The 18,999-nt window shown below is 45.1% G+C and overlaps 1 protein-coding gene across 2 annotated transcripts in view; it reads right to left on the reverse strand.

Moving 5' to 3' along the window:
• Window positions 1–18,999, reverse strand: part of ARHGAP42 (Rho GTPase activating protein 42) — a 373,376-nt gene that overhangs the window by 232,928 nt on the left and 121,449 nt on the right. For both annotated transcript variants that reach the window (XM_073582941.1, XM_073582942.1), the window contains exon 2: window positions 11,156–11,251. In XM_073582941.1, coding sequence (XP_073439042.1) covers window positions 11,156–11,251 — 96 coding nt within the window. The remainder of the gene's footprint in view (window positions 1–11,155; window positions 11,252–18,999) is intronic.

Below are 18,999 nucleotides of genomic sequence, written 5' to 3' on the forward strand. Positions count from 1 at the left end.
TAATATGTGTCTCAAGTCCCACTCATGGTGACCGCTTCCTTCTCTTTCAGCGTGCTTTTGTGCTTTTAAAAGCCTCATTTTTTTTTCCCAAAATTAATTTTTTTTTTTTTAAATTTCGTGCCATCGCCCCCTTCCCAGGGATCCCTGCGCCACGCCGGAAGTCCCGCACGTGCCCCGCGATACTACCCAGCGGTGCACCCCACCTCCCTTCTTTAAGGGAACTGTAACGGCGCGCTCGTCGCCGGTCTCCTGCGCCCTCCCGGCGCTGCTCTCGTGGCTGGTGGCCGCCGCCGCCCTTGCCTGCACTGCCGACCTGCCTGCTTCGTGGCTCCCGGAGGCCACCGCCGCCTCCCCTGCTCCACGGTATGACAGGGTCTGACCTATGCCCCCCCCCGGTGACCGCCGCCACCTGCACATGCTGTCTAGCGGTTCGGCGGGGCTCTCCTGTAGTGACCGCCGTCACTATACTGTAGGAGGTAGCCCGTCTTTTTTTTTTTCCCTTTTTTGGATCGGAAGACTTCCAGCGTCCCTTCACTGCCTCTCCCCTCTCACCCTCAAGGCCCGCTGACCCCGGTGGTGGTGCTTCGGGGGGGGGGAGCCTGTTCGAGGCCTCGACCCAGCCGAGGCAGGGAGCCCCGCTGCCTATCACCAGTCTGGATCGGTCCCCGGAATCCTGCGATGACTTGTCAGGTACGTACTGTAGGTTCCCCATCAGGGACAGGAAACCAACTGATGTGGGAGAGAGGTACCGCCTTTTTCATCTGTAGGTTTCCTGTCCCTGAGGGCGGATCCCTCTCTCCATGGTGCCGTCATGGGGGAAAGAGAAAATATGTGTAAATGGGTAAGTAACTGGCTTAGTGATAGAGAATATACCATTTATAACCACCCTCTGCTTTCTAACTGGGTCGCTGTGACCAGTGGGGTACCGCAGGGATCGGTGTTGGGACCTATTCTCTTCATGTTTATTAATGATGTGGTAGAAGGTTTGCACAGTAAAATATCAATATTTGCAGATGATACAAAACTATGTAAAGCAGTCAATACAAGAGAAGATAGTATTCTGCTACTGATGGATCTGGATAAGTTGTAAACTTGGGCCAAAAGGTGGCAGATGCAGTTTAACATTGATAAATGTAAGGTTATACACATGGGAAGAAGGAATCAATATCACCATTACACACTGAAAGGCAAACCACTGGGTAAATCTGACATGGAGAAGGACTTGGGGATCCTAGTTAATGATAAACTTACCTGGAGCAGCCAGTGCCAGGCAGTGGCTGCCAAGGCAAACAGGATCATGGGGTGCATTAAAAGAGGTCTGGATACACATGATGAGAGCATTATACTGCCTCTGTACAAATCCATGGTTAGACCGCACATGGAGTACTGTGTACAGTTTTGGGCACCGGTGCTCAGGAAAGATATAATAGAACTAGAGCAAGTACAAAGGAGGGCAACAAAATTAATAAAGGGGAAGAGGGAACTACAATACCCAGAGAGATACGCAAAATTAGGATTATTTAGTCTAGAAAAAAGACGACTGAGGGGCGATCTAATAACCATGTATAAGTATATAAGGAGACAATACAATTATCTCTCCGAGGATCTTTTTATTCCAAGGAATGTGATGGTCACAAGGGGGCATTCTCTGCGTCTGGAGGAGAGAAGGTTTTTCCACCAACATAGAAGAGGATTCTTTACTGTTAGGGCAGTGAGAATCTGGAATTCCCTGCCTGAGGAGGTGGTGATGGCGAACTCGAGGGGTTCAAGAGAGGCCTGGATGTCTTCCTGGAGCGTAACAATATTGTACCTTACAGTTATTAGGTTCATTAGAAGGACATAGATCTGGGAATTTATTCTGATGGAATATAGGCTGAACTGGATGGGCAAATGTCTTTTTTCGGCCTTGCTAACTATGTTACTATGACCTGGCAAAATGATTCCCCAGGTCAGCACAAGTTCGCAGATACCAAACATGTATAGTATTTTTTTATTTAAATGGTAAAATAAAATTCTAAAATTTGTAAAAAAAAAACAAAAAAAACAAACAAACATGTTTTTGTCGAAATTTTCCGAGCCCCTTAATGTTTTCATTTTTCGGCAGTTGGTGCTCGGTGAGAGGATAGATCCGATGTTTTGATCATCTCTTATTGCAATTTCACCAACATTTTTTGCAATTTGCTGTGTGTGAAAAATGTTGTCACATTGAACACTAAGATGCAGCAAACCTTACAGTGTAACTATCATTTCAGGCGACCTCGTGATTGTAAATGTGACGCAGCCCTATTTTCGGCCATTACATGACTTCTGATTAACATGTTTCATCAGTTTTCCCCTTTGCAGGCTTCCTCTCTAATTTTCATACACAGCACACAAAGCATTCCTGCTCTCCCTTCTCTATATGTTCAGAAGCTATAACTGCATGGAGCACATTATAAAGGAGGACTGAGCAGTGTAGCTGTGAATCCAGCACTGGGGTGAGCTAAAACACAGTACAATGCTGCAACGCCACATGTCTGTGTCTTTCCTGCAGTGGGGGACAGAAGGAAGAGAATGAGAATGGTCTCAAGTGGAGAAGGAAGCATATTACTCTGGTAAGATAGTTTACAAAGTTTCTTATATTCGCTAGCATTTTTCGTGGCTTTTAATGTGTTAATTAAGATTTCTACATGAATTTATTCCAGAAAACACACAGTTGAATTCCAGCAGAATCCCTGTTCTAGAGCAGACTGTTTTGATCATGTAATCACTGAGCTACAATGTTGTGTCTCCCATCGCTGCCTGTCTAGACCTGACTTGTTTATCTTCCTAAGACCCGGTCTAACCTGACTTAGAGTTTCTCTGTCAGAGTCTCGGCTTCTTATACAGTCTCTTGTTTATTTATTTTACTTGCTTATATTAATTCCACAGCACTTTACAGACATTATCATCGCTGTCCCCATTGGGGCTTACAATCTAGATTCCCTATCTTTGGTATGTGGGAGGAAACCGGAGAACCCACAAACAGCGCACACGGGGAGAAGATGCAAACTCCTTGCAGATGTTATCCTTGGTGGGATTTGAAGTCAGGACCCCAGCGCTGCAAAGCAACAGCGCTAATCACTGAGCCACCATACAGTGTTAACCACTGAGCCACTGTGCTCTTCCATGACATCAACTGGCGGGGGCATATTGGAGACGTTACATCGTTGGTGGGTTGGACTTCTTTGTAATAAACTTAAAGGGGATTGTTTAGTGAAATAAGTTCTCTGTCTCAATGGACCAAAAGGGGAATGTTCACCAGCACCAAACGAAAGTAGCTAAAACTTAGCCTTATGTGATACAAAAATGGCAGAATGTGCACATATTTAAAAAAAAAAACATAACACGCACTTCGGGTAGAAAAACCCTTAATCAAGAGTTTAACGTTTTTCTACCCGAAATGCGTGTTTTGTTTTGTTTTTTTCAAATATGTGCAGATTCTACCAATTTTTTTCATTCTAAAAGGTTAAAGTCTAAGTTTTAACTGGTGGTATTAAGGGTTTTTCTACCCAAACCGAGTACTGTAAGCATTATAGGCTTTTTAACCTTTTCACCCAGGGCCACTTTTTTTTATTTTTTACAATTTTGTTTTTTTCCTCCCTTATTTCAAGAACCCAAATTTTTTTATTTTTCCATCAATACAGCCGTTAGGGGACTTTTTTTGTTTTACTTTTGAATAGCACCATTCATTTTATCATAGAGTGTACTGCAAAATGAGAAAAAAAATTAAACGTGCGGAGCAATTGCAAAATAAAGTGCAATTTAATTTTCATTTACCATGTTCACAAGATGGCAAAACTAAAAATGGTAAAAAAAAAAAATGACCTGGTAATATATAGTTCTCCAGGTCGGTATGATTGCGCAGATACTAAACATGTATAGGGTATTTTTGTTTTATTCTAGTGGTGAAAACGAAATCGGAAATTTGCATGAAAATATTTTTTACATTTTTCGTGGTCTGGGGCTGGATGGGGGCTTATTTTTTGCGATCTGAGCGGATGTTTTTACGGATACCATTTTGGGGTAGAATGTTAGAATGTTTTAGTCACCTCTTATTCCAATGTTGTGGCAACCAAAAGAAAACCTAATTCTGGCATTTCGATTTTTTTTCTCATTACGCAGTTTACCATTCAGATTAATTTATTTTAGATTTTAATAAATCGAACGTTTCTCAATGGAGTGATAAAAAAAATATATAAAACATACATATCAGTACTTGTTAATAGTTGTGGCAAAAAGTGGGTGATTTCAACTATGGTGTTTTTTAAAAAAAATTTTTCATATATTTTTAAAAAACTTTTTTTTTCCTTTTTACTGCATTTAATAGTCCATTTTAGGAACTTGATGTCATGCCGCTCTCACCGCATTCCTCCGGACCCGGGACACCGTGCCAAACATCATCACTTCCGGTATCGCGGCCGCTCCGGGGGTCCCGTCGTGTGCGCACATGCACCTCTCACACTTGACTCTATGGTTGCACGCTCACCCTCCAGTCCTGACTGCGGCCGCGGCATCTCTGACGTCTCTATGGTCCTGGAGGACCTGACCCGGAAGTCCTAGCACACATGTCCTATATCAGGCTGCCTTTTCCTGTAGGCGGAGCCTGATTATCGTTCTGGCTTCCTTGCTAGACCTGCTTGGCCACTCTCTGTACTCAAGTCCCTTGTCTTGTGCCCTGGCGTGCTTCCCAGCACGCGCTCTGCTTTGCCTTGTACCCAGGCGTGCTCCCTGCATGCGCTCTGCTTTGCCTGGTACCCAGACGTGCTTCCCTGCACGTGCTCTGCTTTGCCTTGGACCCGGGCGTGCCTGTCAGTGCACGCTATACGCACTCCTGTACCCAGCGTGCCCCTGTGTACACGCCCTGCACTACCCTGTACCCTGCGTGCCCTCGTGTCCACGCTTTACACACACCTGTATCCAGAGTGCCCTCGTGTCCACGCTTTGCTCTCTCTGTATCCTGCGTGTCCCAGCCTTCACCTTGCTAGGCACGCGCTCTCGCGTCTTCTGTGTGCCGGCTACCTGGTTCCAGCAGTCGTGGTACTTTGCCCCACTGGGTCTGCCCCTGATGCTCCCTGTATAGTGGGTTGGTATCATGACCCAGAGGGTCCACTCCAGGAGTCGTCACACTTGAAGCTGTGCTCATCCGATCACTTGGGCTATAGATCGCCGTGCTTCGGCTCTCATCCCTCTCTGCCTGCAGCGGCCACTCGCTGCACACAGAAAATGAAATAGAAGTCGGCCAATGATCAAAGGAGAGAAGGTCGAGAGACAACACTGACAATGCAGGAGCTGAACAGGCGTTCACACAATGTCTGCTCTCTCATTTCCCTCTCCCGTCAGCATCGGCCGCTCCCTACGGTGAGATTCGGTGTACTGCGAGAGGCCACTGCAGACTGGATGAGGGAATGAGAATGCACCTGCACACAGTTCCTGCAGTGTCACTGTGTGCAGGGCTAAGAGAGCGCGGTCAATCAACATAACGGGAGGTGGAAAGGATTGGATTGGAGGGGGTAAATGGTGAAATAAGCCCTTGGCCACACCAAGGGTGCACCAAAGTCTATTCATTTACATGTCTAATATTACATTTTATATGAAAGAAAAAATGTTTTATGAAAAATCTATAGTACAAGAATGATTTTCATGAAGGCTAATTCCTCTATATGAATGCAAAAGTGTTTTAATTTGACCATTAATTTGATCATTCCACAAACAAGCAAAATGCTTCTTCACTGGGAGAATTTATGAAATTATCTTTTGGCTTGTATAAAAAAAAGCCATCGCTCTCGGCAGCACAGTAGTCCTGTTTAAACAGGACTTGTACTGCCGAGATCAATGACAATCTATGTGCTCATGATCCATTACTAGTGATGAGCGAACATAGTTGGGTAAGATGTTATCCGCCATGCTCAGGTGCTAACTGAGGATCTTCAACGTGCTCGAAAAATATGTTTGAGTCCCCGCAGCTGTATGTCTCACAGCTGTACGACAGCCACAACACATGGAGGGGATTGCCTGTTTGTTAGACAATCTCTGCATGTGTTGTGGCTGTCGTACAGTCAGGAGACTTGCAGCCGAGGGGATTCGTACATATTTTTCGAGCACGCCGAACACACTCAAGTTAGCACCCGAGCATGGCGGATAACACCTTATCCGAGCACGTTCACTCATCAGTAAACCTTGGCAAATATTGGACCATCCGACAAAAATATTTTAGTCTCTCAGGGATAAAAACAAAACCAGACCAATCAGATTCAAAATATTTTCTAAACGAAAAAAAATTTTGTGCGTATTTTGTACATTTTTTTTAAGCAGATTCTTAGTATAATATAAGAAAGCATACTTTACATTACAAAAAGGTAAATTCCCCTTGAAACAGTATTCCCTTACAAAACTAACTTGCATGGCATCCGATCCTGCAGGAATTTTCGTAATTCAGATCATATGTGTGCCGCGCACATTCCGGTACATATAGTGCTGTTGCATTGTAGATAATCATTTATCACATAAATAAGCGTTTTAAAAAACTCGTGTTGTTACGGCAGCTACAAAAAAAAAAAGCAGATCACGGTTTCCACTTTCACCATTATCCTTATTCCACCGGGACCAAATTGAGCAGATGAGCCGCACAGGACTCAATACTGTAACTAATTCTCTTCAGATGTTTTCAGTGCTGGAGCCGACAAATCTTATGATCACAGCTAACTTAGGCTACTTTCAGACTTGTGTTAGGAGGCGCAGCGCACGGCCGCTGCTAACCTCCGCCCCCGGTCGTGCCTCCCCCGTTAGCTCCTCCTATGGGCGCATGACGCTGCATGTGACCAGCATACCCTATATTTAGCGTTGGGTACGCTGGCCGTGAGCTGATATGATTTTGCCGGCGCGTGCGCCCTTTTGGCGCTGCGCCCAACACACAAAAACGCACTGTGTTGCATTTTTGTGTGCTCGGCACAGCGCCAAAAGGGCTCATGCGCCAGCAAAATCACACAGCGCACGGCCAGCGTACCCAACACTAAATATAGGGTACGCTGGTCGCATGCATCGTCATGCGCCCATAGGAGGAGCTGACCGGAGGAGGTGTGGCCAGGGTCGGAGCTTAGCGGTGGCCCTGCGCTGCGCCTCCTAACGCAAGTCTGAAAGTAGCCTTAGAGATTATTGTACTATGAGATTAGAACACCTCCTGATCGGTATCTTCAGAAAATGACCAGGTTTATGTGTTACATGTAGTTTAATTTTTTTTTTAATTTACAAAAGATTTATTTTAATATCATGGTCTTTATTAAAAAACAGAATTAGTAATCTCGATTCAACATTCACAATAAATTATATCGCAGTTCCCCCCTTCCCTTCACAATGCCCTTTGCACACGCTCACTAGATGCTTCAATACAAAAGATAAGGCGGGGGTCTCTGTTCATTGCTGCTAATGTTCATGTGTTTCCTGCAACAACAGGAAGTTAGAGTCTAAAATAGCCCCAGTGGCTGGTGTGAGAATTGCACAGGTTATAATTTTATGCACATAGTAAAAGAAATTAAATTGCCAACATTTTTAAAAATATACGGTACAATTAACATAAAAATTTGATTTAAACAATAGGTCATTTTCTGCTGACAAAGAGGCTTTGGAGAAGGGAAAATCATATTTCTACCAATGTATAATGTGACAAAGAGGTTTTAGGGAACTTTAATATTGATGGTCATTATTTAGTCTGGCAGTTGTTATTTTTTTTTCCTTTTTTGTGGTGTTCATTGACTTTTTTGCTTCAAATGCTTCAAGTTGTCGGACACAGATCACTAATTTTACAAGACTCATAAGTGCTCTTAATTTTTGCATTTTAAAGTGCCCCTGTCAGCAGGATTGTGCACAGTAACCTACAGACAGTGTCAGGTCGGCGCCGTCATACTGATTACAGTGATACCTGGTGATGAAATCCGTCTTGTGGTTGTTGTTTAATCTTTATTTTCAGTTTTGAGTTAATGATATGCTCGTGCCCCGGGGCGGCCTGTGGGGGGGCCTCATGTGGTGCTCTGATTAGATATTCATAAGGATGGCTTCTGTCAGGTTACTGATCCCTCACTGACCTGCCCTCTAGTTTACATAATGAATAATATACAGTATATATTTTTTTAAAAATCCCCTTCTGCAGGTAGGTGCCAGCGGCGCCTGCGCTGCACCATGATCACATCTATAATGTGTATATAATTCTTTTCTTTAAGGTTATTCTTAAAAAAAAAAAAAAAAGCTTGAAAATGGTGCCGGACGCATCTGTGGAGTAGTAGCTGTCGGCAATCTGATGGCTGCTACTGCGCAGGGGCGCCATCTTGCTAGAGAAAAAAAAATACTGGATCGCCAACAGCTGCTACTGCACAGGCTCGGCCAGCGCCATTTTCAAACTGATTTTTTTTAGAAATTTATGGATAACATAAAAGAAAAAGGATTACATGCACATTATATATGCGGTCATGCTGCAGCGCAGGCGCGACCTCTGGTGCCTGCCTGCAAAAGCGGATGCTTTGTTTCAGCATATACATATAATACTCATTATGTAAACTAGGGGACAGGTCAGTGAGGGATAAGCAACCGGTCAGCTGTCTGCATTATGAATACCTAATCAGAGCACCATGTAAAGCCCCTGCCTTAGCCCCGCCCACAGCCCCGCCCCAGAGCACGAGAATATCATTAACTCAAAACTGAAAATAAAGATTAAACAACAACCACAAGACGGATTTCATCAACCAAGGTATCATTATAATCAGTATAATGGTGCTGACCTGACATGACACTGTCTGTAGGTTACTGAGCACAATCCTGCTGACAGGCTCCCTTTAAGTTTTTGGTGACTTTTTAGCACAAAAAAAGTCACCTGTTCGGCTTAAAGATTGCAAAATTTAAAAAAAAAAAAAAATAATACAGTCATACATCAAATCTCTCCCAGGAAGGCCCAAAGTACGTTTTCACAAATATTTTGCAACTTTTTAAAACTTTGTAATTGATGAATCGACTGAAAATATTTTGAAAACGCAAATAACAAATTAAAAAAAAAAAAGCAAAACAAATAACCTCTTTATGACCGGTCAATTTTTCATATTTGTGCTTTTGTTCATCCCTGTCCTTCTTCCAAGAGCCATCACTTCTTTATTTTTTTACATTGACACGGCCGTATTGTTTTTCTTTTGTTTTGTTTTTTGCAGGAAGAGTTGATGTTTTGAACGTCACCGTTCATTTTAATATTTGATGTACCGGAAAGCGCGAAAAAAAATGTTTCATGTGCAGAGAAATTGGGAAAAACAATTGCTACTCCGCCACCTTTTTTTGTGCGTGTTTCTATGGTGTTCATTATGTGGTACAAATGACTCTGAATCATGATTCTCCAGGTCACTACGATAGCAGCGATACTTGCTTACATTTTTATCTTATTTTTGTCATTTAGGCTATGTTCACACTTTGCATTTTCACTGCTTTTTTTTTCTGCAGGCAAAACCTACTCGAAGCTGCTGCTGCAAAAAGGAGATTTTCCTGTGTTTTAACTTATTTTTGCGGCGTATTTGCTTCATATTTGGTTTACTCTTGTGCATGCTGACAAAGTTTCGGCCCCCTAAAAATCACCAGCACAAAATTAGGGAGTCGGCTGTCTTAAATCCAGTCAGAGACTCCTGATGTCCACTCACAGTCCTCCTCCTCAGGTGGCAGGTCTCTGCCATTTAGATCAGCTTCATTACCTGCTGTCACCACCAGAGGGAGCCTGGATGGAGAACTCACGACTCCTCTGTCAACACAGCCAGCTCCACCACCCTCACCAGAAGCCAGAGGTAAAGTTTTATTATTTTTTAAAACTCTTTTTATTACTATTTTTTATTATAATTTTAGTCCCCTTAGGGGACTTGAACCTGCGATTGTTTGTACAATATGCTGCAGTTTTGTAGTATACAGTGTAAATATTCATGGGAGGGGGATTAGAAAAACATTTCTGCCTTTTTACAAAAACAGTGCCATCCCTATCCACAGGTTGTGAGTGGGACTGCAAGCGAGTTAAATTTAAGTCGATGGGTCTGAACGTCCCTGCCTCATACAATCTGTGGGCAGATTTCTACAACTGGAAAACTCTTTAACGGAAGGAAAATTGGAGCGAATAGTCATTAGCTACTCCGCTATACAGATCCCTCCCCCATCAGGCTCGATATAAAAGCAACACGAGATGAGCAAGTTTTAAAAACATTATTTTGCGATACTCTGTGGGGAGAGGTTTAGGATTATCGTGCCTATATGTGTCAAGCCACCTAGTGGCCGAAATGTGAATCACACACTGTCAAGAGTTCTACTCGCACGTCTTGACAACGGATTCAATTTGTATGGTGAGAAATTGGGAGCTCTTAAAGGAATTGTCCACCTGTAGGGATGCACTTAAATAAGAAAAAAAAAAAAAGTATGTATTTGGGGGAGATATATATATATATATATATATATATATATATATATAATTTTTGCAAATGGGTTTTATTAAAAATGTTCCAGTATTTGCGTTTTGTAATATCTGGGTTGCCCTGTCTATTTCAGACTTCCGAATGAGTTAACTGAGAATCAGTCAGTAAGCTTTGTCTGACAGCAGAATTTGTATATTTTTATCTGTTTTTTTTAGCTGATTTATGACCACAGATGGCATCAAAGTTGAATAAGGAGTAACCTAAATTCAGACATTATTTTTAGCTCCAAATACAAGTAAAAAACAAATAGGTGGAGAACCCCTTTAATGAAATTTGCAGATAACCAAGGGCAGACACATTCAACATTGCGAACTGATGGACTCTCCGCTGGCAATGAACGAACATGCTGAGCTAAGGTGTTATCCGCCATGTTCTGATGCTAACCGGGTGTCTTCGGGGTGCTCAAATAATATGTTCCAGTCCTCGCGGCTGCATGTCTCCCGGCTGTACGACATCCGCAACACACAGGGATTGGCTAACAAACAGGTAATTCTTGCATGTGTTGTGGAGGTCGAACAGCCGCTGGGGTGGAAAATATTATTCGAGCACGGCAAAGACACTCTGTTCGCACCCGAGCATGCTCAGATAACACCTTATCCCAGCAAGTTCGCTCATCGCTACTCTTTACACATCGCACGTCGTATTATTACTCTCACCGATGTTTATTTCGTCATCTGTTTCGGCATCGCCAATGCATTCAAACTGGAAATCTTGCAAGGAATGGGAAAATTTCTGCACGGCCATGGACAGATCTGCAATATAATAATGAAGAATAGTGAATAGGCTGCAACAAATCATTGTCATCCCCTGCCCTGGTAATATTACGGAGGTCACAAGGTGGCCATATGATTGCCTGCGCCAATAAAGAGAGCAGTGGAGAATATAGCATCTGCACCGCTGTAATAAAGACACAAGAATGGCTGTTCACAGATTCAGATCTCTGCTTGCTGCCAGGGAAGGAAAATCTGTTCACAACTACTAGAGAGCTTGTAATACCACTCATGGCCACGACACAATGTACGGCGCTCTCACACTTCTAATAATCAAAGTCCTCTCTAATCAGCCAATAGTGGGAGTGGGGGTGATGGATCTCCACTAGTGATGAGTGAATGTGCTCGGATGACGTCTTATCCACATGCAAGGATGTTATCCATTTATCTTGGGCGTGCTCGTATATTATGTCCGAGTCCCTGTGGCTGCATGATATGTGGCTGTCTAACAGACACAACACATGTGGGGATTCCCTGACAAAAAGGCAATACCTCCATGTGTCAATCAGCCACGAGACATGCATGCACGGGGACTCGAACATATTATTCCAGCACGCCGAAGTCACTCGATTAGCACCAGAGCATGGCGGATAGCACCTTATTCTGCACATTCACTCATCGCTATTAGTAAGTCATCACCAGTCCATAGATAGATAATTTGGTGATCGCTGGAGATTCCACTGCTGAAACTCCCCACGATCCTGATATCGGAACTCTAAAGTCCCTGTTAGAAGGAAGCTTTGACCGCACGCATGTTTAACACCGATCCATTAATTGTCTATGGGGTGGCTGGACATAGCCGAGTGCTTGGTTACCTTGAGGAGGCCCATAGTCAATGAAAAGAGTGACGGCCGCACATGCATGAGTATAGCGCTGCGCTACTTCCAGCAGTCCCATAGACAATGGAAGGCGCAATGGTGTGCATGCACAACTATCACCCCAGTAAAAGCCCTGTGTGGGGGTCCCAACTTAGTCATCCGTCACCAATCCACAAAATATATGATAACTTTATAACTGCTGGAGATTCCACTGATGAAACTTCCCGCGATACTGAAAACAGGGTTCTGAAATGGAGCTTAGACCGCGCATATGCCCTGATCCATTCATTGTGTATCAGGTGGCTGGACATAGCCGAGTGCTTGGCTACCTTTTGTAGACCCATAGACAATGAAAAGAGTGATGGCCACACATGGATGAGTACAGCACTTGCCTCCAGCACAAAGGAGCGGCTGTGCGCATGCACGACCAGTGCTCCATTCAAAACCCTGTGTCAGTGCTCCTAACTTAGTAAGTCACCGCCAATCCACAGGATAGATAATTTGGCGCTTGCTGGAGATTCCACTGCTGAAACTCCCCACGATCCTGAATACAGGGATCGGAAGTCCGCATGTGAATGAAGTTTTGACCGCGCATGCACCTCACCTCCATTTCACTGTATTTTGGGGTTAATGGACATATCCAAGTACTTGGCTATCTTTTTCAGTCCTATAGACAATGAGAAGAATGATGGCCACATAAGGATGAGAACAGCGCTCAAACACCTCCAGCAATCCCATAGACAATGTGCGGCCATCACTCCATTCAAAGCCCTATGGGGGGATGGTGGCGCCCCTGAGGGTTCAGTCGCCACAGAGGTACTATACCTTCTCCTGAAGGTGGAGACACCTGACCACACTCCAACACCTGCATCCCACACAACATAGTGTAGCAAAGCACCTTTGGTGGCTCCATGCTTGGAACACGAAGAGTGCTGGGAGGTGGGTGGAGCTTAGTCTGCACCAAAAGAGTGGGAAGATATTAGGATTTAGTCAGTCAGTCAGTCGGTCGGTCAGTGAGTCTGACAGGGTCTGAAGGAGAGAGAAGATCCCCGGAGTAGGATGGATGAAGGAAGTGCTGCAGCCGACCTCAGTGACCTGGGTCCGCTGGCACAGGAAAGGGACATTGATGGAAAGCCTGACTCTTTAGAAGATAGATTTGAATGGAACGTAAGGAGAAAAGGAGGACTGAGGATTAGGGTTAGAGCAGAACCCTTCCCAAGTTCACAGCGCAAGGCCGGGGTCCGGTCCCCGAGGTTGTATGGATACTAATGGTCCTGCAGCAGACACCGGAGGAATAGAAGTTGTCACCACTTTATTCCCACACCAGACTTGGGGGCACAACAGCAACGTGAGTGAGCCGGGACTTGGTAGCAAGGAGTCCCCGAAGCAGGCTACAGCTGTCTGCCGTACAAGTAGAGTTCATAGGAACATCTGACAGGAGGAACTCCAGTGTAACTCAGTACTGGGAGTACTTCACTATAGGCGCAAAAAGGGAGACGTTCAGAAAAGGCATATATGTTGGCGGAGTGTTGGAACGGAGTGCTTCATCTAGCTTGGAGGAAGACTGAGCTCCTGACCCGGAGGACACGGCACGGATGCGGGCACCTGTATGCACAACAGACTGTGAGTAAAGCTTTGGAACTACATGCCCTGGTGTCCTCCACTTATTCCTGCGCCAACACACTCAGCACTGCTACATCTCTGTGCCTGACACTGCACCATCTACGTCTCCTTTCTATCTCCTCACCTACACTGCCCTGGAACTACTGCCCTACCTGTGGAGGGCCACAACATTGCTGCACCACACCATCTGTCCCAGAGGATCTGTCTGCAGCGTCGGCTTAACATCTTCATTGCCGAACACCACAGGTGGCGTCACAAATCATTCACTCATAAACTTTATTCAATGAACATTTCTGCTAATTATAATGGGCGCCCAGGGCCACGGATCGGGTCGTAGCTGCCGTGACAACAACCCCCTCTTTGAGATCTGTGGGCCCGGTACCGAGTACCCCACCAGCCCTGGGAGGGCGATGATGCATACACGATATCATGTATAGTTTATCATATGCTAAGTTGGGACAACCTTTTACCCCATTGGGGCCCTAGACTCCTATATTGCGAATATAAAAATGAAAAATTCCAAAATTCCCATCATACTGGCACACACTGTACGCAAATAGCATTTTTTCCCGACATGTCCAAGTCGTCTGCTATATGACAGAAAAGATTCTATTTCCTCCCTGTAAATAAGGGTCAAACCTGTAATTGCCATCTATCAATCTAAATTTAGTTGCTCCATTGTGGATCTGTCTTTCAATTCAGGGGGAGAATTATCATCCATTTACTTTGAAATACCTCCTGGCACAGACATGTCATTTTTCTTCATTGGGCTTCATTTAAAGGTCATTTTCTCTCAAAGCTTTCTCCAGCCATTGGAGACCCGCTGAGCTAAATTGTCATTGATTAAAGTAATTAGATGTTGAAAATCGCCTTGAAAAAAAGATTTGACGTACTGTACAACGCTTCCCATTCAATTAAAGCATTTCTGAGACTTTGGCTACATGGAGATGATTAGTACAGGAAAGTACTCCGGAGGGAGAATCATGGTGCAATACCTAGTACACAAGGACCGACAAACTAAAATCATGAAAAAAAGTATCAGGTGATCTTTAAAGGGGCTACTCCCATCTTCAAAAATGGATATTGTTGGATAGCCCTTGTAAAAACAAGCACTTTTGCAATTTACCGCTTATTAATATTTGCATCCGTTGTTGAGATATTAACACTTTTCTGTTGTTTATAGTCCACTGCCTAGGAGACCGACCACCGCTGCTGTCTAGTTCGTAAGCACTGCACTGAAGTTGGCTAGGACTGGCTCCAGCGATCTAGGCCAGCTTTATAACAGTACTTACTTCCAAACTCATTAAGTTTTATAATAGCACTTACAATTGCAAGCTCATTAGAAAAAAAAAAGCTTGTAAGTACTGCGCATGTTTAGCAGCGGTGGTCTGTTTCCAAGGCAATGAGCCATAAACACACATAAAAGAAAAAGTGCGGATATCTCAGGAATGGCTAAAAATTTTAATGAGCAGTAAATTGCAAAATTTCTTGCATTTACAAGCACCATCTGGCAATTCCCATTTTTTTAAAGATGCGAATAACCCTTTAAGATCATCAAAAGGGGTATTCTCATCTCAAAGATTTCTGGAATACCCACAGAATATGCCATAATACCTACTACATGTGGGTAATGCCTCTGGACAATATAGATCTGATCATTCCTGTTCTTCAATTCGCAGCCAGGTAAAAGCCAACTTGTCTTCTCTCCATTGAACTCAAGAGTGGAATCAGTGACCCGGGGATGCTAGTTCTCCTAATAGACGAGAGTCTTGGTAAGGGACTTGTACTTATCAGGCATATATGGTATATATTGTGAATATACTAAGTATTGTAATACACATTATTGTGTTTTTGTGTGTTCTTTTTACATACGTTTTTGTCCCGACAATTTTTATACACTGCCCCCCCCACGGTGTATAACATCCGGCTCTCTGTCCATGGTGTATAATATCCAGCCCCTCGGCTCACCCGTGTATAACATCCGGCTCCCTGTCCATGGTGTATAATATCCGGCCCCTCGGCTCTCCAGTATATAACATCCGGCTCCCTGTCCATGGTGTATAATATCCAGCCCCTCGGCTCACCAGTGTATAACATCCGGCTCCCTGTCCATGGTGTATAATATCCAGCCCCTCGGCTCACCGGTGTATAACATCCGGCTCCCTGTCCATGGTGTATAATATCCGGCCCCTCGGCTCATCGGTGTATAACATCCAGCTCCCTTTCCATGGTGTATAATACCCGGCCCCTCGGCTCATCGGTGTATAACATCCGGCTCCCTGTCCATGATGTATAATATCCGGCCCCTCGGCTCACCGGTGTATAACATCCGGCTCCCTGTCCATTGTGTTTAATATCCAGCCCCTAGGTTCACCGGTGTATAACATCCAGCTTCCTGTCCATGGTGTATAATATTCGGCCCCTCGGCTCACCGATGTATAACATCCGGCTCCCTGTCCATGGTGCATAATATCCGGCCCCTCGGCTCACCGGTATATAACATCCAGCCCCCAGGCTCACCGGTGTGTAACATCCGGCTCCCTGTCCATGGTGTATAATATCCAGCCCCTCACTCACCGGTGTATAACATCCGGATCCCTGTCCATGGTGTATAATATCCAGCCCCTCACTCACCGGTATATAACATCCGGCTCCCTGTCCATGGTGTATAATATTCGGCCCCTCGGCTCACCGATGTATAACATCCGGCTCCCTGTCCATGGTGTATAATATCCGGCCCTCGGCTCACCGGTGTATAACATCCGGCTCCCTGTCCATGGTGCATAATATCCGGCCCCTCGGCTCACCGGTGTATAACATCCAGCCCCCAGGCTTACCGGTGTGTAACATCCGGCTCCCTGTCCATGGTGTATAATATCCAGCCCCTCACTCACCGGTGTATAACATCCGGATCCCTGTCCATGGTGTATAATATCCAGCCCCTCACTCACCGGTGTATAACATCCAGCTCCCTTTCCATGGTGTATAATATCCGGCCCCTCGGCTCACCCGTGTATAACATCCAACCCCCAGGCTCACCGGTGTGTAACATCCGGCTCCCTGTCCATGGTGTATATTATCCAGCCCCTCACTCACCGGTGTATAACATCCGGCTCCCTGTCCATGGTGTATAATATCCAGCCCCTCACTCACCGGTGTATAACATCCGGCTCCCTGTCCATGGTGTATAATATCCGGCCCCTCGGCTCACCGGTGTATAACATCCAGCCCCCAGGCTCACCGGTGTGTAACATCCGGCTCCCTGTCCATGGGGTATAATATCCAGCCCCTCACTCACCGGTGTGTAACATCCGGCTCCCTGTCCATGGTGTATAATATCCACCCCCTCACTCACCGGTGTATAACATCCGGCTCCCTGTCCATGGTGTATAATATCCAGCCCCTCGGCTCACCGATGCATAACATCGGGCTCCCTGTCCATGGTGTATAATATCCGGCCCCTCGGCTCACCGGTGTATAACATCCGGCCCCTCGGCTCACCGGTGCATAACATCCGGCTCCCTGTCCATGGTGTATAATATCCGGCCCCTCGGCTCACCGGTGTATAACATCCGGCTCCCTGTCCATGGTGTATAATATCCGGCCCCTCGGCTCACCGGTGTATAACATCCGGCTCCCTGTCCATGGTGTATAATATCCAGCCCCTCGGCTCACCGGTGCATAACATCCGACTCCTCGCCCATCCGATGTTATGGGGCCTGAACTAAATAAGGAAACGCACTGGGACCATAAGGTAGTAGGAAGGGTTAAAGGAAAGTGTGGAAAAGATTTGGGGCTGCTCTGTGAAAAAGGGGGTGGGATTAGTACAGCATATACAGGGGTTTTGTCTTGTCAGCCATATTACCTTCATCTTGGAGCCCACCCACCCTGCCCCGCCAATTACAGGTCTTTCTATGAAAGATTTGGATTTCGATGGCTTAAGATAAGGATGATTGACGGCTCTATACATAAAGGACCAAGGTTTTTGGTTACAGTGTAAGTTGATGGATATGTTGTTATATATTTAACAAAAGTTTTATATATAAAATGTTTTTTTTTATATGAGGTTATGTTTAATAATTTGTCACAGCATGGCATGTTTTCTCATCCAGGCCCAATTATGTGCAATCAGCAAGGCCCGCTGGAATACAGCAGTTGGCCTTTGGGGGTTAAATGAGGACATCGGTGGAAAGAAAGGAAATGGGCATGGATGGAGTTTTTGTAGTTTTTGATTCTTAATAAAGCTGTGGACAGCCCACTTATCCCACACAAGTTTCGGTGTCTTTATTGTAGGAATGGAGGTAATGGATATAAAGCAGCCAAGTTTTTCATAAGAGGCTGGTGTACCACACTCCTCGCAGTCTATAATATCCGGCTCCCTGTCCTTGGTGTATAACATCCGGCTCCTCACCACCAGTGTCTAATATTTAGCTCCTCTCCTCCCAGTGTATAATATCCAGCCCCTCGGCTCACCTGTGTATAACATCCGGCTCATCGCCACAGGTGTAAAATATTTGGCCCTCTCCCATCCCCCCAACCGCCCCCCCCGGTGTATAACATCCGGACACTCGCACCCTAGTGCATGACATCTGGCCCGTCGCCACCATTGTTTCAAATATCTGACCCCTCACTCCTGGTGTATAAGCTCGAGCCCCAATGCCCTTGCTATATAACCTCCATCCCCCCGCCATGCCATCTGCTTTTACTAACATGTGACAGAATGGCTGGTGATAAAGCGCTCAAAGATATTAGCGCAGTCCTGTAACGGAAGCCACCGGGATAACAAGCCTGTTCATGACATTTCTTCCTCCTAAATTTTCCCCACCACCTGTGAGTGATATTATTTAGAATAAACCAAAGCAACTCAGCCACTACGTACAGACCCCGTATTGTTACGAGCGGGGTCACAGAGTTCTGAGGAGCAGAGGGCAGAAAAGTCAACAACGCTCTGCTGACTCCATCACTGCAGAGTCCAGACCTACTCTGGCAATAACATCAACACAAACACTGCTTCCCTACCGTGAGCTTCACGCTTGAAAAACTGCATGCAGCCGTACATCACCAATCACAATGCCAAGCATCGGATGGAATGGTGTAAAGCCGGCAACACTAGACTCTGGAGGAAATGTGTTCTGTGCAGTGACAGAGCACACTTTTCTATCTGGCGTCTGACGGAGGAGTCTGGGTTTGGCGATTCCAGGAGAACGTTACCCACCTGACTGCATTGTACGAGATGTATGGGATGTATGGTGGTAGAGGATAATACTATAGGCATGTTTTTTAGGGGTC

This window comes from Dendrobates tinctorius, unplaced genomic scaffold (genome assembly GCF_039654945.1).
Source record: "Dendrobates tinctorius isolate UK_male_01 unplaced genomic scaffold, ASM3965494v1 ptg000075l, whole genome shotgun sequence".
Classification (NCBI taxonomy): Eukaryota; Metazoa; Chordata; class Amphibia; order Anura; family Dendrobatidae; genus Dendrobates; species Dendrobates tinctorius.